At 35.0% G+C, this 20,956-nt stretch overlaps 1 protein-coding gene across 2 annotated transcripts in view; it reads right to left on the bottom strand.

Annotated features, from left to right (window-relative positions):
• The window catches only part of RASA2 (RAS p21 protein activator 2), a 124,425-nt gene that overhangs the window by 76,809 nt on the left and 26,660 nt on the right, over nt 1–20,956 (bottom strand). For both annotated transcript variants that reach the window (XM_025881310.2, XM_025881302.2), the window contains exons 3-4: nt 17,697–17,800; nt 7,633–7,727 (exon numbers count right to left, since the gene is read on the bottom strand). In XM_025881310.2, the coding sequence (XP_025737095.1) occupies nt 7,633–7,727; nt 17,697–17,800 (199 nt within the window). The remainder of the gene's footprint in view (nt 1–7,632; nt 7,728–17,696; nt 17,801–20,956) is intronic.

Below are 20,956 nucleotides of genomic sequence, written 5' to 3' on the forward strand. Positions count from 1 at the left end.
GGCAGTAAGGTGGAATTGGAACTAAATTAAGCAAATTTTCCGCTAAAAATCCAGGCACAAATATTTATAAAATCATATAAAATTTATGAAATAGGTCTCTCATTAATCCTGCTTTAATATTCAATACCCCTACCATTTGAGAGTGACCCGGAAAAGGTCTATGATATGTAGTAATTTTTAATATTACTCAATTAGAGTTTTGAATCATCTTTGCTGTCAGGCCAGCATATGTGTGTCACTTGCCTAGTGAGTGGGCCTAGCTGACTGCATCAACATTTGCATCTCAAAGCAGTTTTACTATTTTAACATGTATGCATTTTATGGTAGAAATTGTAGGCTAACAGGGCATTCCCGTATCAAGCAAAGCCTAGAAATAAAAAAAAAGAATCTATTTAATGGGATTCTACCAGGAATCATTATCCCTGAGTCAGAGCCTACCTACTGTGTTCATTACTCCTACTGGCTGTTAAAAAGACCATTCCTTTGGTATTAGTCAACAATAACATAATTGCTATTTAACTTGGTCAAGAAAAGAGTGTAGACAGAACAGACACAAGACATTTATTATTAGGGTGGAACACTAAAATTAAAAAGCATTATGAATTAAATCAAGGAAATTATAATTTCTAAACTGTAAAACACTACCTCATTGTATACTTTAACATGGGAATATATACATGATACCTAGTAAAAGAAACAAGATACAAATCAGGGTGTATAATAAAATGTTAATTTGCGAAAATAAAATGTACTATATATATTACTATATAAATTTACTACAAGGTCATCTACTAAAATATTGATAGAAGTTACCTTTGGTTGGTAGGATTTCAGATTTTTTTGCTCATCTAGATTTTAAAATTTCTACCAATGTGTCCTGTTCTTTAGCAAAAAAAAAAAAAAAGTTTTAAAAATTATTTAAAGCTACTTCTTAGTGTTAGAAACCCAAATCTATGAACATTTTAGAAGAAATATTTAGTATTCCTTAATACATTGACACAAAAGTTTAATTTCATTTACATCTGTTATCATTTTATAGATTTGGATTGTAGTGATACAAGTTCGGTGTTTTTTGTTTTTCTGGGGTTTTTTTGTTTCTATTTTTTGGAGAGGACAGTTTTGAGTTCAGCAAAACATTTCCTAGTCTCCTCTGAGGCCAGGTGATACAGGCTAAGGACAGTCATAGGATACAATTCTGGCCAATGAGATCGAAGTAGATGTTGCTGGCGGGGCATCTGGAGAAGCTTGTTGAATGGGACTCCCTAACTTCAGCAGGGGCTTGAGAGGCTGAAGAAGTTAAACAAAGCAGTCTACAGTCTCATGATGCTGGGCATATAAAAACTGGAGTCCAGGGCCCCCCAAGGTAGAGTGCTGCTGGCATACAGGCAGGCTTTGTTGGAATCTCTGAAAGACTATGCCAAAAGAGTAAGGGTGAACACAACACTGACCAGCCTTTACAAAGACCAGAAACCTAGCCTAAAATCAGCTGGATCCCTAACTACATTGAGGTGATCGCCTGTAGACAGTAAGTAAAGTAAATCTTCTCTGAAGGAAAAAAAACCCGTATCACCCATAGCTTCAAATTATCTCTAAAATATTTCATATTTTTCAATGTCTAGCATTCCATTAAAAATGATGAAGCACACCAGAAGACAATACCATACACCAAAAAAATAAAAACCAATAAAAAGTAGGAGATGCAGATGTTGGAGTTAACTGACAGAGGTTAAAATAGCTGCTTACATTTTTTAAGGTAGACAACAAAATGAAAAAACCCAGCAAAAAATTTGATAAAGTATATCAAATGAAAAGTTTAGGATTAGGCAATAAAAAACCAAAATGAAGATGTATTTAACAGCGAATGAGCCACAGCCAAAACAAGAACTGCTGTAATGGGAGATAAATTAGTCAGAGGCAAATATCCACAATGAAGCACAGAGAGGGAGAGGGCATAAAGGGACATATGAAACATAGGAAAATGGTCTATTATTCATGTAATCGGAGTCCCAGAAGAAGAGACAGAAAAAATAGGGAAGGAGGAAAAAAAAAGATAAATAATTGCCTGGAATTTTCCAAAACCAAAGACATCAAGGTAGAGATTTAGGAGCCCCCAGGAACACCCACAGGATAAACATAAAGAAAACCGTATGTAAGCAGAGCATAGTAAAACTGCTAAAAGCAGAAAATCAAAAGAAAATCCTAAAAGCAACTAGAGAAAAGAGACATTAGCCACAAAGAAGCAACTACAAGACTCTGACAAGAAACTATGCTTGACGATAAACATGCAATGTGATTTGGTCCACAACTGCTTTATTATCCAATCTCCTAAGGGAGGTTCAATGACAAAACAGTGTAATTTTCATATATGTCAGGAAATACTGGAAGATCAAATACCTGGCACTGTATTCTATATGTTTTATTTAAAGTTAACCAAATTTGGGGGAGCTATTATTCTATATGCATTTTATAGCAATGATTACGTTAGGTTGATATATGCAATTATATCACATTAATTTGTACTAGACAGCATATTTAGGAACTTATATTACTCTGGGACTGTCTGAAGGTTTAATAATATGCTAGTTTTATTTTAAATACTTTTATAAAAGTTCCCATAGGAGAATCTGTGATTATTTTAATGGTACCATATAGAAGATACCATATGAATTTCTGCATACAGTTTGGGAAACTCAGGTGTATTTTAAGTATTTGGGCAAACCCCAATGCACACACTTTAAAATTTCACTTTTTTTTTTTTTTTTTAGTTTTTATCACAAAACACTGAATTGTAACAACCATTCCACATACAAGAACTCAGTATACTTCGACTGGTGAAAAGTTTTCTTCATATGAGGGGAAAAAAAATCCCAACTTCCTGATTTCCAGATGTTTTCATATGTAGTAATTAACTATAAAACATTTTGGACACAACTGGCTATCAGATGAAAAACAAAATAAAGGTTTTACTTAATCTCTCTTATTTATGGACGGATCTGCTTTTCCTCTTTGAAGAAGTATTTATTACAATCTAGAATAGCTCCTTTCTTTGTTATTTCATGTTTACAAATTTACAAATGAAGTTTATTCCTGCAACAATGAATTATACTTTTACATTCATTATGTTTTAATCAGGCGTGTTTAAAAAAACAGATGTATATATTAGGTATAATCACTGCATTTGTTACTTTTAACGCTTGTTTAAATAGGTAGGGCAGAGGCCATATTAAAAACAATAACAACAACAACCATAAAACAATCAATAACTTATGACATGATCCAGAAATTCAAGATAAGCTTGTTGGTAAAGACTTATTAACTAAGTGATTACATCAGAAGACGTGATTGACAGCACATCTACATTTACTTCTTGTACAAGTTCTGTAAGACAAACAGCCTTAATTAATGAGAGTACCAATTTCTCCGTAAAAGAGAAATGGTTTAATCAGTCTTATGTGGACGTATGCACTTTATCTCAGCACCTAAGAACTAAAGAAAGGAAAAATATTTCAAGTTTGTTGTGAGTTCCAGCACTATATAGCTAACAGCATGGCTGCAGATCACTGAAGCCAAAAGAGCATGTACAGATAGAGGCACCAACACAGTCCAAATTAACTTCATTTGTGTGGCAAAGAGTAGTAGAAAGAATACCAAGTGAAGTAGGATGATAACCACAACCAGAAACTAAGGAAGAGAATGTTTCAAAAAGGAGTGGTCAACATTATGAAAAGCACTGAAAGATTATATAAGAGGAGGACTGAAAAATGTCCACCAGACTTATTGACACAATGTCATGGGTAACGTTAGTTGAGAGCCCTTTGTGCTCTCCCTCTAGTTTATTGTGGGGTATGAAGGCAGATCAGAGTGAGTTCAAAAGAGAATGTTTCAATCCACAGGGAGTAACTACAAAACAAAAACAAAAAAAGAACAGAAAAAAAGTGTAGAAAAATGCACTCATGAAATATGAATAATATCTTCAATGTTTGAAAAGAAAACTGAAAATGATTAATGTTATTAACAGCAATAATAAAGCATCTGGGAACCAATCCAAGGTAAGAGGTTTAGTGTTCTTTGCAATTTTCAACTGTTTTTAGTATAAAACGCATCTTACTACTATTAGGATCTTTTCAATTCAAGGCTAAATTACATTTCTGCATGTTACTTCCCTACAACTTCAGAACTGAAGGGAATCCCATACACTGAAGTTCTCATTTCAAAGATGAAGAGCCTCAGACAACAACAGGTTAGCAACTGTTTTGGGTACAAATGGCAATTAGTAGTAGAGCTAGGAAATCAAACAACTTCCCCTCTGAAGTAGAAATGCCAATCATTTCCTCTACCTAAACCCCTTAGGGATCATGCCTACCCAAAGCCCCAAAACGGCCTGTTCTATGGTGACTTTATCCCCCCAATCATACCAACTAGTATGCAGTAGACATCTGACCCTAGTTGGGCCAAATTCTCTAAACTGCGGCAGAGAACTAACTCAGATCTCAGAAAGTGAGGGGTTGTGTGGTCATGTAAACTCAAAGGCTGATGTGGGCATTTCTTTAGCCGTCAACAAGAGATTAAAGAGAAGCAGAAGTGAGAAACATGTAATCTCATCAACGTACAAAAAGAATACAAGGGAATCTCATCATGGTTTTTTTCCTTTCATTTTGCAAAGTGAACAGTATTAAAATGAGAGAGCAAGACAGAAAATATTAACTATTCATTTACAAAATGAGAGGGAAAGGAAAAAACACTATTTAAACAGTGAGCACTTACACTCAATGAGCACAGTGAGCATATGAGTGGGAAGAAATGAATCAGTGGATCTCGGTTCCCAAGTGCCCCTTGCAGTATCTATGGCTGCACTGAGTGGAAGTCCACAGTTTTAAAGACACAATATATATTTTTTTATTCACCATGGTCCCAAATGTAAGTCAACTATTTTATGTAGTGATCAAGTAGAAACAAACCACCCACCCAATATTTTAGTATACTTTATGAGAAATTAAAAACTTTTCAAAAAAGATTTTGACTCTGTGAACTGTATCTAGTTTATTATTGTAAGAACCCGACCTCCACTTTAGGGACAACTCCTCAGTAAATGCCTGACAACTTCTAGCTCTCATTGGCCATACTGAAGTTCCTGTAATTATACTCCAAGAAGTTCCCTAGGAACTTTCAAATGACCCTCCCTTTTTCTTTGAGCTAATCTGAATAGGCTTCTGTTCCTTATACTCACATGTTCCCCGGCTAATAATCTGTTGAAGCCTTTTCGTGACCAAAACTACGAAGAGTGAAAAGCAGTAAAGTACCGTGGTTAGGAATTTTAGAATCAGACTAGAGATCTCTATTGGAACCAGGGCTCCATCACCTAATAGTTCTGATTTTGGAGATGTCATTTAACCTCTCTGAATCCATTTTCTATATCTGTAAAATGTGGGTAACGCTTCCTATACCTCATAATGCTTTTCTGAAGAATAAATGAAAAAATATATATTAAGTATGTAATACTGTGCTTGGTACATACTGTTTAATCACTAATAGCAATTATTAGGTGGAATTCCTACTGAACTCAATCCTTTTCATAGCTTTCTCCTACGGCTCCATCAACTGCTATTATTTCCATGATATTTTTGTAAAATTTTATAAACTTTATGCAAGTGAACAAATTTATTAACAAAGTAGGATTTGTATGAATCATGGGCTTCTTCTACCTTTTCTAGGCTCACGATGTTAATTTAGTATTCCTAGATTAGTTCTGGGGCCAAACAACATTTCCAGTAGTACTATATTAACCTGAAAGGGGTTCTGTATCCCTCCCACCCACTAAAGCACCTTTCCTCCCAAAATATATTTTAAAGAATTAGATCTTACTAATTAAGTATCATTTAAGCAAAAGATCTATAAAGGTTAATAACTCATGGTCATGAAAATCACTTATAACAAGTAAAAAATGCTGACATTATCTCTTAATTGTTATTTCCAGAATTTTTATGTTTCAGAGATGAGTTTTACATACACCACTAAATAAAAGCTTGTTATCCAATACTAATCTTTAATACCATCTCTAAGAATTACACAGAGTATTCTAGAAAGATTTCTACTTTTTGAGAGTTGGGGGCCTTAAATCCTTTAGCAAGTTAATATTTATGTTTTTATTGGAACTTCAATAAACTACATCTTAAAATAATCCTCAAATTTCATTTTACACTAAATTCTCAAAGCCATTTTTTATCTTGCTTTTTGTTAAAATAATTAAAAAGGAAAACTGATCCTTTAAAACTTTCCTATCTGTCTTTTGGTAAAGTTATATTATGGAAATGGAAAGGACCACAGAGCGACTGCTGGTAGACAGGTATTTTACATTTGTGTAGCAACTGACAGCTTTCACAACACTGTTAAAGACATTTCACTTAATTCTCGCAATCTTATGAGTCAACATGGCAACTTTTATTCCCATTTTATAGAAATAAAATTCAAGGTCAGTGAAGTAACCACATATGAAAATTAGCACCTAAATTTTCTGACTTCTCGTGTAAAAGCTTTTCCATTTCGTCACACTGCCTCTCACCTGGGTCGTACACGATAGTGGCTAAGTGGGATCTGAACGACAGTTACTGCCAAGTGGAAATGAGGTTGAGTGAATAAAATAAGAAAAATTTCAATTACATTTTGTACTTAAGAAGGGGTTTTATATACAAATACTTAAGTTTTTGGGAATTTAATCAAAGAGAATGCTTCAGAGGTTATGAGGAAACAGAGACACTTTATTTGCAAATATCTGTGGGTGTATATGCAGCACTTTTTTCTTAAACTTCTGTTTGAGTCACAGTGGCAAATTATAACTTCTTTGAGAGAGGAAGAATTCTGCTTGCAGTATGTCCTCGGGTTTCACAATGGTTTCACAATCCTTACCATATTTTATAAATAAACAGAGCTACAAAAAAAGGATTCCCTTTAGATAGAAATAACATTTTCTAAGAGCAACTCAGACTTTTCAAAAACAAATAGAAAGCTAAGCTACTTGGGGCTAAACATACATTTTTACTCACATATAGATCTGTAAGACCTCTTATTTTGGAAAGAGGAAAGAAGAGCTTTAAAAAGAGTAATGACACCCTTTCAAATAAAAAGAAAGGTGAACAACAGGAAGAGGGTGGGTGTGGGAATGAAAAGGCTCTTTCAAGGTGGGCTCAAGCATGGTTTGAATGAATAACATTTTCCCAAGACTAGTTTATTAAGAGAGTAAACAGAGCATCCTGGTCAGAAGAGATGAAATCACAGACTTCAAGGATTCTCCTCAAAGTCAGAATAAAACATAACCTTTCTCTTAAAAATTTTTCCCATCTTAAAAAAAATTAATAATTTGACACTGTGACTTCAACAAAAGAACTAAAGCAGGAAATAGCCCCCTAATATAACCTCCCTAAACTCAGACACACACCCACAATGTGCATTATTCTTGAATTCATGTGGCAAGGCATTTCTTTCCAGCTATATACTACCCTAAAGCTCTATAATATTTGGTCCCAGAATTTAAAGTAATGTATGATAAGCACTGTCTACAGAAACAAGTACAGTTTGCTTTCCACTCGCTTTCTCTATGCTGACAGTCTCTCACATTATCTAAGCCTTAATATTTACCTGAACCTCCGAATTAGAATCGACAGGCTGTAGTGAAAACCAGGTTTCTTTGCCACTGTGGTTACACAAATCTTCTTTTTTGATGGCTACTTTTCCTATAGGAAAAAAAACAATATAAGGGAAACATTTTGTATAATCATTAGCACTGTAATGTATAATACCTTATAGAAAATATTTTAAATTGATTTGTACCTATTGATACTAAAAAATCCATTTTTATAAAGTATTTTTTTTTCCTCATTAAACTTTTGTTTTAATGGGTCTCAAAATTCTGTGACAGATTTTTGGTCAAGGTGTTTTCTTTTTCTTCTTTTTTTTTTTTTTAAGGTGTTTTCTGTATTCTAAAGAATGAAAAGTGCCTCATTTCCCCCTGCCCCTTGGCAGACCCTTTTCGGGGTCATTTTGAATCAGAGGATTAGATAAAAACTCAGCTGTATTTATATGCAACTGCATTTTTCAGTATTTATTCAGATTCATGTTTTCACCCAGAAGACATTCCACCATGTAAAAAGCGATGTACAATGATAATGCAAACTAATCCTCCCAATCAGTTAAAACTATGAATAAACTCGGGGGGCAGGGGGGTGGGTTAGCCTGGTGATGGGTATTAAGGAGGGCACGTTCTGCGTGGAGCACTGAGTGTTACGCACAAACAATGAATCATGGAACACTACATCAAGAACTAATGATGTAATGTATGGTGATTAACGTAACAATAAAAAATTTTTAAAAAACTATGAAAAAACTCTATGTTCTATCTAGGCAGACCCATCTCCATTTAATAAGAGTTCATAAGTTCCAATTAAAAGAAAAACAGTATCATATCACTAACAATACTGAAAACTGACTTGAAAATTTGGGAGATTAAAACAGCAATTTTAAAATCTGCTTTTATCAAAACATTATAAACACTGCTTATGCTGCTTCAATGAATACACACACACACACACACACACACACACACACACACACACAATCAGGGCAGTTCCCTAAAGAGTTTCTACCCCTAAGAGAAAGATACAGTACAATGAACAAAGTTGTATGAGAGGAAGAAACAGAAATGTTCTTATTATAATAAAGTATTTGCCATGTTGGTACAAAGCATTTCCTTCCTCAATTCAAGTTTTAAGAAGCAGACACAGTTTTGCATATGACTGGCAATTTATTCCAAGAGTCTACACAAAAGCTTTAACAAAAGATATATCCTAAAGTCAAAGCTTGCTTTCTTTTATCAAATAAGAATTTTTACTTTAAGTGCCCTAATTATACTTCATGCCCTTTCTCTTCTGACCGATCTTGGTCTTTTAGTTCCACATTTGAAAACTTTAAGGAAACAGTAAAAAATTTCTAACAAGATATATCAATTTTTTGTGTATCAAGTGGAAAGGAAAGACAAGACAAGAAAACAAACCCAGAAAAACCTTTAAAATTTTATTTGGAATTAGGTAGTTGTGATGGTTGCACAAATCTGTGAATATATACAATGTGCACACTGTATGTTAAAATAGTGAGTTTTATGGCATGTAAACTACACCTCAATAAAAAATTATTAAAAAAATTTAACCATATTAAAATTTTGATAAGCTTATCTTCCTTTTCATGAACTGGAACTGAAATTACAAACATTATCTGCATATGTGTAATTTTAAGGAAAATATTAAAATTCACAGCTACAAATATTTTCTTTAGAGGGGCAACTGTATTAATATACAACCCAAAAGAGAACTACTGAAAATTCATCAGCTATATCCAGTAACACATAAAGCTTAAAACATGTAAAATTTTTAAATTAATAAACTGGTCCTCACAATTAAGCACAAATCCTTCCAACTTTCTTTAAAATATCCTAATGTAAAGGCCAAAATCTTCTTGTGAGTATATGGAATTTATAATTCATTTAAATTTTGTTAAAGAACAGCACCAGGAAAATAATATATTTCAGACTTTTTTTGGTTAAATTTAAGATACAAAATGATGGGAAAACAGAAATTCTTCCAGTACCAAATACACAGACTAAAAGCCAAGTACAGGATTTAGGTACTAACTGTAACACCCAAATATTCTTTATACTGTTGAAGAAGTTTAGGTTAAGAGTCAAATCATACAAATTTGTTGATATATTTTACCTATAGATTTTATCAAATCCCTGGCAAATCAATACAATACCAGGAATGGCTTAGGATATAGAATTATGACGAAGTATTAAACATTGCATGTCACAAAGGATCATGATTATCATCATTCTTTCAAGTGGTTCCATTTACCATTGATTCCACTCCAGGTATAAACATTAAGGCAATGTATAACAGTTTGATACATATATATGCATACATGTACATACAGAAATAGATCTATATATCCCACAGCTGAAGGTCTTACATTTCAAGAACAACTCATTTCCCCCTTTAAGAATCTTGATATCTATGCGTCGTTTGTGTTCTCTCCCCAGAAAAATGCACAGGTATCATCTGGCATATAATTTTAAAAGAGTTTACTCACCATCCAGAAACTCACTGGTGGATTCCTGGTTAAGACTCCTATTCTACAATTCCCAGGATTTTTAGATTTATACATAATTTATGAATATGTATGCAAATATACATATGTGTATATATGTTGATATTTACAAGTATCACCAAAGCAAGCCCCCAACTTAAAAACAGAGTTTTTTAAAAAGTTTATTTGGAAGTTTACTGGTTTGATCCATTTATTCTTTCAACAAATAGTCACAATGGCACTGTGCTTTAAATGCTGATGTAATTTCCAGACTCCCCTAACCAAAGTATATTACCAGTAATGCTTCTGAAAACTAGAGGAAGAATCTACCTATTCCATTTATGGCTCACAACTCAGATCACTGGAAATATATCTTCTCTGTCATAGGTGCCTTTCCCAAAAGAGAACCCTTAGTTCATAGGTAAAAATTCCCAGAAGGCAAGTACCTTCTTCCTCCTATTTCCTATCTCATGCATCCATGGTACTCACTATCATGAAAGAGTTGAATGGTTCTTGTCTTCTCAGAGGGAAACCCTTCTCTGATTAGCTGCATAAATTCTGTGACTCTAATGGTCCCAAAGATAGTTTAGTGTTTACTATTTTGAACAAAGTCAACTCATTACCTTAGCGGTCACAAAATCAACCACCTCAAAACAAAACAAAACAAAAAACAAAAAAAACAAAACACAACAAAGAGCAACAAAACCTCTCAGGAACAAACTACCCAACAATTTAAAGGTACTATTTCATTTCCCTACTGTCCTGACAAACTCACAGACATAAAGAGCTTAGACCAAACATAAATACATACACATACACATACCAGATGCTGTATTAGTTCCTTAAAATAAGACAAGGAGAGGAAACACCACAAGAAATGAAGGAACTGTGGGCACAGAAACCATCTCTGTTGGTCTCTAAGTAAAAAAAGTATTCTCAGCTTTCCAGCACCACTTCTAAGCAGCATTTTCTTGCCATCTATAAAAACTGTGTTATATTTGGGTCCCATTTTTAGACACAACCTATTCTTGGAAATTTCATCCTGATACAGATCACCAGTTAGCAAATCTTGACAGTCCTGTTCCTACATGGACACTAGTAGAAATGGCTGAAAGACCAGATAAAAGCAGTGACAACTGTGACTGCCTATACAGGATGAAAAAGGACCAGAAGGGGCACCTGGGTGGCTCAGTTGGTTGAGCAACTGCCTTTGGCTCAGGTCATGATCCTTCAGTCCCGGGATCGAGTCCCACATTGGGCTCCCTGCCGTCAGCGGGGAGTCTGCTTCTCCCTCTGACCCTCCCCTCTCTCATGTTCCCTCTCTCTATCTCATTCTCTCTCTCAAATAAATAAAATCTTTAAAAAAAAAAAAAAGAAAAAGGACCAGAAGACTAAATAAATTCTGGCAGATAGTCAACAACAGCAGTTCAGTCAACAGCAAAACTTTGATGCTGCCTTAGTACATAGAGTTTAGGTAGATATCTTTTGTTCTCTGTGGTAGCAGTCCAGTATATCAATGGTCTCCAATAAGTCATACTTCCTTGATCTATACCATTGTGTGGTCCCCTCCACCACAGACTCTGGGTTTGACCATGTCACTTGCTTTTGCCAAATGGGACATCAGCAAATGTGATGCAAGTAGAATCTTTATTAATAAACACCTGTGCAGTAGGGGTTAGCCTCTTAAAACCCCAATATCATGTGGAAAGGAAGACCCAGATAATAGCCAGCACCAGCCATCAGACAGAGGAGTCAGTCCATTCAGTCCAGTCAATTTCCCAGATAACTGCACATCAGCAACCCCAGGTGAGACGAGCAGAAGAACCACCCAGTTGAGCTCAGCCCAAACTGACAATCCTTAGGATCATGGCCAAATATATGGTTAATGTATTAAGCCACCAAGTACTGGAATGGTTTGTTATGTAGTAATAGATAACTGATACAGACCCTATGCAAACGGATATAGAAGTGTAGTCTTAGGCAATTTTTAAACGGTAAGTTTGACTTCAGAGCTAAATGCCAGCAGAAATGACAAATCGAAGAGCTGGAAAATCCTTAAGGAATCTTAAACTCAGCCTTATTTCATAGATAAACCGGCCTAAGAAGGTAAAGTTATATGTTTAAGGTCACATGATAGAGTCATGAATGGAATTCAGGTCTCTGACATCCCAGTGAAATTCTCTTATACTGTAATGAACCGAGGGAAAAGAAAAAAGTTGCCAAAGTCTACCAAGAACCACAGTTTCGTTGTGTCTCTCTCAAACTAAAATACCTAGAAAATACACATAAGAAGATAAAATATAGGGGCGTCTGCCTTCGGCTCAGGTCATGATCCCGGGGTCCTGGGATTGAGCCCCGCAACAGGCTCCCTGCTCAGCGGGGAGCCTGCTTCTCCCTCTCCCTCTGCCTGCCTCTCCCCCTGCTTGTGCACTCTCTCTCTCTCAAATAAATAAATAAAAATCTTTTAAAAATTACAGCTAGGTAAGTCTCCTGCCCTGGGGAGAATCCACATTTTTTTCGGCTTGGAAAAAAGAAATCTCTAGGACATAAGAACAGGAAAAAAATATGGGAAGGTAGACTACAGTGCTTGTGTTTCTGTTCTCGCTAACTCTCTCTTTGTGTAAAATAAATAAATAAAATCTTTAAAAAAAAGAAGATAAAATATGTTTTAATTTTCATATTCTGATTCTCACTGGAAATGGAAATACATTCCTACATAAAATTTTTCTCTTCTCTATTTCTTTCCTTTTAAGAGAAAACACTATACCTTAGAACAATATATCATACAGTAAAAGACTTTTAAAACCTTAATTTTGCAACTTCCTATCTTTTTATTGCATAGTCCCTAGGTCTCAAGTTTTTAACTGATCCATAACCGAGTTTTTCCCTAACTCCTGGCATATGAAAATGCCTAATATAAAATATTATGCCCAATATTGGTAACAGTTATTACTTCTAGGAAGGAGAGGGAGTCAGTAGTCAAAATTAATTAGGATTATCTGTAATACCGTAATTTAAAATTCTCCTTTTACAAAAAGAAAAAAATTCATATATTACTTATACAATTAAAAATAAAAAACAAACAAGCTCTTAAAACTGTATTTGACCAGTATACATTCTCAGATCTTCTTAAGTTTGAAAGATGGTTCTCTCAACTCTAGTTCAAATTTCATTTCTAGAAAGCACTATGGCACTGTTTATTCTACAACCTGGCAGCTAAGAGTTACAAAATAATTGACTGAACCCAATTTTCAATAGCTCAATTTTTTTTAAAAAAAGCAACAACCCAATTTTATGAGTTAATGACAAAAGAAAATGTTAAACTACAAAAACATAAGCATTCATAAATGAAAACCATTTTTCAACTTTAAATTAGAGGGTACGTACAAATTGAGTTTACTTTGAGTTTCCCATATGTAAAAGGAAAAAAAAACTGCTACTAAATGTAGAAATTTTCTCTCTTAATAAAAATAAACTTATTTGTGGGGCGCCTGGGTGGCTCAGTTGGTTAAGCGTCTGCCTTCGGCTCAGGTCATGATCCCAGGGTCCTGGGATCGAGTCCCGCATCGGGCTCCCTGCTCAGCAGGGAGTCTGCTTCCCCCTCTCCCTGCCGCTCCCCCTGCTTGTGCTATCTCCCTGTCAAATAAATAAAATATTTTTTTAAAAAATAAGCTTATTTGCAAACAAAAGTTCTCATACCAAATTATGCCTTTCTGATACCACTCCAAAAAAACGGATTTTTACTCAGAGGCACCTGTGTGGCTCAGTCAGTTAAGCATCTGCCTTCAGCTCAGGTCAGCAGGGAGTCTGCTTCTCTCTCTGCCTCTGCCCCTTTCCCCCCAACCTCCCTGCTTGTGCTCTCTCTCTCTCTCAAATAATAAATACAATCTTCAAAGAAAAAGAACTGATTCTTACTTTTTTTGCTTCAAGTATAACTGACTTACTTTAAAAACAAGAAGCAAAGCACAGGGGAACTTTCAGAAATCGTAACAATAAACCTCAACAAAAGGCCTTTTCAGTAAGTACACTGTATGATGATTATAACATTATGTGCAAACAATGAAAATTACGAAACATTTTCTTAAGAAGACATGATAATCAGAGACACACTCTCAAGGGCCGCTCGTAATCACCAAGAGCCTTTATCCAATTCTTATCCTGCTCTACCTCTCCCTAGTTGTAGACATTAAAAGATCTCCTGGCCTTCTGAGATATGAATCTCTCCTCTCTTCCTACCCTCCTGATAAACTTTATCAATCTTCACTGAAGCCTCATTTTCCTGGCATTTTCCTTATCTGCTCCCAGGACAATTTCATTCATTCCAGCAGAGGCATGAAGTACCACTTAATGCTAATGACTCAAATTCACCTCTCCTGCTCTTCTCTCTAAGCCTCAGATCTGTATTTCCAACAGTCAACCAACCACCAGTCCACCAAGATGTTCCCCAGGTAATACAAGTTTAACTTGTTTGAAATCAAAGTCATCCTCTCCTCTTCCCATCCCCCACTCAAAACTGAACGGTCCTGCAGTGTTCTTTATCTCAGTTAATGACAGCCACAGAAACAAGACTCTCTTTAACCCTTTCCTTTCTCACATCCCTTTATCCCCTTGAAGTCCCCAAATCCTACCTGCAGCTCCTCCAGTGAAGTACATTCCCTCATCTGCATTCCCACCCCTATTGTCCTTTGCTTCTCATCTGATAATAGCCTCCCTGACTCTAATCTCTCTAAAACATAAACTATAGATTACATATGTAAAGTGTGTGTATATATACTTTAAAAGAATATATACAGTTATATATAATCACATACATATACATTTTACATATGTTATCTATAGACACTGAGTTTGGACTTCGGAAGTACCACTGTCTGCCACAGAAAGTTGTTAAATCAAGAAAGTATTTATGTATACATAGTTACATGTAATTTTTAAAAGGTTTCTCTTTCTTAAAAGGCTCAGCACTACTGTCTTAGGATAAAGCCCAAAATCCTTAGCACAGCCTTCAGAGTCCATCACAAATTGGCCCCAATTTATAGTCCCTGCTTCATTTCTACTGCCCTCTTCCTAAGTAATTTATATATTCCAACAGATACAGCACAAACATGATTTATTTTTTATCCCCTAATTCTGCTAATCCCTATTACCTGGAAATTTCTTCCTTTTCCTAAGTAGTCTGTTAATCCTCTACCAAACACGATTACCTGTTCTCCCAAGTACTCTGTTCAGACCTCCAGCACAGATCCAATTATAACAAATTAGAATTAGAGTACAAGTGTGCCTCTTCCATAGCCTGGGAATAACACAAGTCTTACTCATCTTAGTATTCCCATCCTTTATATGCCACACAGAAGTGTCTGTAAATGGCTGTTTAATTGAATTGAGGATGGGGCCTCAGGGGTGATTCATAATTGAGGGTTTTCTAGCAAGAGAAGAGTCCGCATATAAATAAAGAAGTCAGAAGAAGAAAGACAACAAGGAAAATACAAAGTCATTAAATTGTATTTTCCTTGGCTTTCAACAAGTTGAATAAGCAATCAAAAGCGTCAAATATGGGTGCCTGGGTGGCTCAGATGGTTAAGCGTCTGCCTTCAGCTCAGGTCATGATCCTGGGGTCCTGGGATCGAGACCCATATCAGGTTCCCTGCTCAGTGGGGAGCCTGCTTCTCCCTCTGCCTCTGCCTCTCTTTCTGTCTCTCATGAATAAATAAAATATTAAAAAAAAAAAAAGCGTCAAATATGACAGAGAGGCAGATAAGGATTCAGCGCTCCAAAAATGCCTTTTGTGACAAAGAAAAAAATATTTAAATATACAGCTGACAAAAGTTAACATATTTTTAACAAGTAAGTATGCATTAAGAATAACGAAATCCATCCAAATGAAAAACAGGCATAAGAATGAAAAACTAGTTCATAGAAGAAAAATGTAAAAGACATAAACATATGAAAAATTCCTCAAATTCACTGATAATCAGAAAAATACAGTTAAAAAGTATTATTTTTCACCTGTCAAACTGGGAAAAAAATTTTTCAATGCTAATATCCAAGAATAACCAGGGTATGGTGAAATGATTATGCTCATGCCACATTTGGGGGCATTTAAATTAGTAAAATATTTCTGGGGGCCAATGTAAAAAACAGAGAGAGAAGAAATTTAAAAAATATTCATACCCTTTAATTCAGTATTTTCACTTCTAGGAATTTATTCTAAGAAAAAGAGACAAGCAACAGTTTATGCAAGAAGGATGTTCACAGCAACACCATTAAGAGCACCAAAAATCTGAAAACGTAATTGTTCACCAACAAAGAATTAGCTCAAATAATAATTTCTTTACAAAGGATATTATTTAACAAATATTTTTGGAAAATACTTTATGACAGGGAAAAGGATCATTAGATGAAAAAAAAGGAAAAAATAGTTAAAAAAAATACACTGAATAGTGCAATGTAATAATACAAATGCATAAAGAATGGGAAGAAATACACAAATTATTAACTGTAGTTATTCCTGTTCACAGTCACTACTAGTCACTAAGAACATGTAATAGTTTTATAATTAAAAATATATATATACTGTTTTTAAAGGTTATTTGATTTCCTCTAAAATGAATCTGACAAACTTCAAAAAAGGTTTGTCAGAAAAATGTAGAAGCAAGATTACAAAGATTTAAAAAGAAAGAAGCAGTAAGCAGAAGGATACAAACCACTTGTTAAGGAGTTCAGGAACAAAAGCGGAAACAAATCAGGTGGTAGTTAAGAGGACAAAGTCAAATAAAGCGTAATCATTTAAACTGTGGAAGACTTGAGCATATTTCAAATCAGAAAAGAGAGGAAGAGATGACGAAATTCATGATACTAAAAAGTGAGAGGATAATACATGTAAGTGATAGACCTCTACCTGTTATTAAAATATAGACACTGGAGCAAAGACCACGATGACACATGTGTGTCCATTTAGCTTTGTTCTACTCCATGCCCATAGATCACACCCCAGCCTTAGACAATTATTTAAGAAACAGAGTTAATGGTCACCAACACAGCCAGAAAGAAAAACACATGTCTAGTTAAAGCAAATTATTACTTCTAGTAGAAAAACTTGAAAAATAAATGTTCTTTGGGGGATCAAACACTGTGATCTTTGTATAAAAACATTCTTTGAACCATTCAGCAAATATTTACTAAACATCTACTAAATGTAAGGCACTCTGTGAGTGACAATCTCTACCTTCATAAATATCATATTCAACTAGAGAGTCTAGATATTAAACAACAAACTGATGAACAAGTATAATGAATACAATGGAAAATGCCCCATCAGGTATTTTGTGAACATATGACACCATGACTGGGGGCGGGGGGGGGGGGGGGGAATCAGTCAAGATACTTCCAAAGTGTTACCGAAGCTGAGCATACAAATTAAAAGATTCACAAATGAACTTGAAGACTAAAGAAAAGGATTAGAAATGTTGAGCATGTATTATTCTGTTGTTTTCAACACTTTATACTTAGTGAAAGAATGAATATAAACACTAATGCTGTGATTAAAGATAATTATGAATAGTACATACCTATACGGAGATCTCTTTGTAAAACATTCTTATCATAAACATAGAAAGACAAATACTGGAAAGTTCTTGGAATCTCAAAGTAAAATTCTTCACTGAAAAATGGGCTAGAGAGAAAAGAGGAAAGCTCATTAAATTTAAATCTAAAAGCGTCCTCATATAGTATTTTCAATAAAATAAATTATAGACTAAAACACCATAGGGAAAGTTTCAAAAGCTCCAAAATTATTCTCTATGCTAAATTACAACTAAATCCTGTACAAACCAAGCTGAACTCTGAGAGGACCTCAATTGCCAGGTTAAGCTCTGAACAATTTTTTAGGAGTCCTAAGGACAGAAGACCCAGTTATTGCCTGGGGTCTTGTTCACCTAAAGTGGACACAAATGAGAGTTCGGGACAGTGTCATGCACATCCATCATCATCTCAGAAATATGTATAGCTATATTAATCACAATAATACATAACACAAATGGGTAATGTTATGTAAAGCATTATTTTAAAGTAATTTAAGAAATTAAAACTTTTTTTAAAAAAAAACAGGTTTTTAAAAAATCCACTTTATTAAGGTATAAATTACATGTAATAAAATCTAATTTAAATGATTGGGGTGCCTGGATGGCTCAGTCAGTTGAACATCCGACTCTTGGTTTCTGCTCAGGTCATGATTTCTGGGTCATGAGATCAGCCCTGCACGGGGCTCACGAGCTGGGTGTGGAGCCTGCTTAAGATTCTCTCTCTCCCTCTCCCTTTGCCTCTCCCATTGCTCACGCACATGTGTGCTCTCTCTCTAAAATAAATAAATAAAATCTTTTAAAAAAAATGAAGTATAGTCGTTAATGATTTGATAAATTTATAAACCTGTGTTGCTTCCATCCCAATCAAGATACAGTAACATTTCTATCTCCCCATAAAGTTCCCTTATACTCCTCTGCAGATATAGATCTGTTGAAGAATTTCATATAAATGGAATTAAATAGTATCTACTCTTGTGCCTAGCTTCTTCACTCAGCTTACCAACTATGAGATTTTTCCATTTTGTTGTGTATATACATAGTTCATTTGTTTTAACTGCTGCATAATATTCCATTCATGAATATTCCACAATCCATTCTCCTAGTAGTCATGTGAGTTGTTTCCAGTTTGGGCTATTAAAAATAAAGCTGCTATAAACATTTTTATACAAGGCTTTTTCTGAACATATGTTTTCAATTCTTTTGGATAGGTAACTAGAAGAGTGGAAATGCTAAGTTAAAAGGTAGGTGAATTTTTAATTTATAAGAAACTGTCCAACTGTTTTCCAACATTTGTGCCCCAAATATGTAGCATTTACACTTTTACCAGCAACGCAGGAGAGCTCCAGTTATTCCATATCATTGTCCACTTTTGCTACTGAAAGTCTTCAGAATTAGCTATTCTACTGAATGTGGTATGATAAATTTTTACATCTGTGTAATCTCTACCCCAATCAAGATACAGAACATTTCTATCTCCCCAGACAGTTCCCTTGTGCAACCACCTTCTCCATACTGTCACAGGAACCAGTAATCTGATTTCGATCATGACACATTATGTTCAAGAATCTATAGTGACAGAAATGATTTTAAACTGCATTTCCTTGATGACTGATGATGTTGAATATTTTTTCATGTGCTTGCTGGCCATTTGTATATATATTCTTTTGGGAAATAGCTGTTCGGTTTTTCCCCACTTTTTTAAACAGGCTTTCTTCTTACTGGTTTTGTTTTTGTTTTTTAAATTCTAGATGCAAGTCCTTTGTCAGAATCTTTTCTCCCAGCTGTGGCTTACCATTTCATTTTCTTGACACTGTCTGTTGAAGAGCAAAAGGCTCTGATTTTGATGAAATCCAGTTTATCAATTTTCCTCTTTTATGACTAGTGATTTCTGCATCCTAAGAAATCTTTGCCTATCCCCAAGCTAAGATTTTTTCCTATGAAACAGCTCATTTTTAGATGTTTAAGAATGTTACTTTGATGTTTAGATTCTATGAAGACATGAATCTCTAAAATGCTAGTAAGTATCTTTTGTTAAGAGCACTTCTTTCCTGAGAATGTTTAAAGAACTAAAGGATACTTTGAAAATGTCACCATAAAACGCAAGCTCTTTAGGATGTCACAACTTAAAAAGAAGCTGAAATGCAAAGAAAAATACTCTTACAGAAGTTATTTCAATCTTGTCCAGAAAACAGTTGACTCAGCTTTTTAGTTGTTTATAATGCCTGGTCAACTTTTGTCAATGTATTTTTTACTTCAAATGTAATCAAAATAAACTTTTAAAAGTTGGTCTATCAATGGGGTACCTGGGTGGCTCAGTGGGTTAAGCATCCACAACTCTTGGTTTTGGCTCAGGTCATGATCTAGGGCCATGGGATGGAGCCTACCACAGGGCTCCCGGCTCCACGATCAGCATGGAGTCTGTTTCAGATTCTCTCCCTCCGCTCTCTCCCCATGTGCACTCTCTCAAATAAATAAATAAATAAATAAATATCTTTTAAAAAGTTGGTCTATCAAAATAACTAGAGTCCTCTACTAATCTCAACATAAAAATTGACATAAGAACAACTATTAGGGGGTGCCTGGGTGGCTTAGTCGTTAAGCGTCTGCCTTCAGCTCAGGTCATGATCCCAGGGTCCTGGAATCCAGCCCCGCATCGGGCTCCCTGCTCCGCGGGAAGCCTGCTTCTCCCTCTCCCACTCCCTTTGCCTGTGTTCCCTCTCTCGCTGTGTCTCTGTCAAATAAATAAATAAAATCTTAAAAAAAAAAACACAAAAACTATTAGGCGAAGACATGACATGTTTAAGTATTTTCTCCTTTGCATCATTTTATAAACAATTATAAAATGAAGAATTTCCTTTATATATCACATGTACATATTCAAATATTATTTTTACTTAATTTTTTAAGACTTATTTATTTATTTGGGGGGGGCAGAGGGAGAGGGAGAGATGGTCTTAAGCAGACTCCATGCTGAGCGCAGAGCTGGCCACTGGGCTCCATCTCACCACCCTGAGACCACAACCTGAGCCAAAACCAAGAGTCTGACACCTAACCGACTGCCACCCAGGCATCCCTCAAACATTATTTTTAAAATACATTCTAAAACCAAGTAAGAACACCACAGAATTATTCACTAAGTCATCTGTATCACTATATCACCACAATGTCAACAATCCCCACATCTGGGCACCTACATCTTTATTTAATTTAATTATTAATTAATCAATCCATCTGAAGAAAACTTTTCA

This window comes from Callorhinus ursinus, unplaced genomic scaffold, assembly GCF_003265705.2.
Source record: "Callorhinus ursinus isolate GAN/ISIS: 27379988/994484 unplaced genomic scaffold, GSC_fseal_2.0 scaffold1, whole genome shotgun sequence".
Lineage (NCBI taxonomy): Eukaryota > Metazoa > Chordata > Mammalia > Carnivora > Otariidae > Callorhinus > Callorhinus ursinus.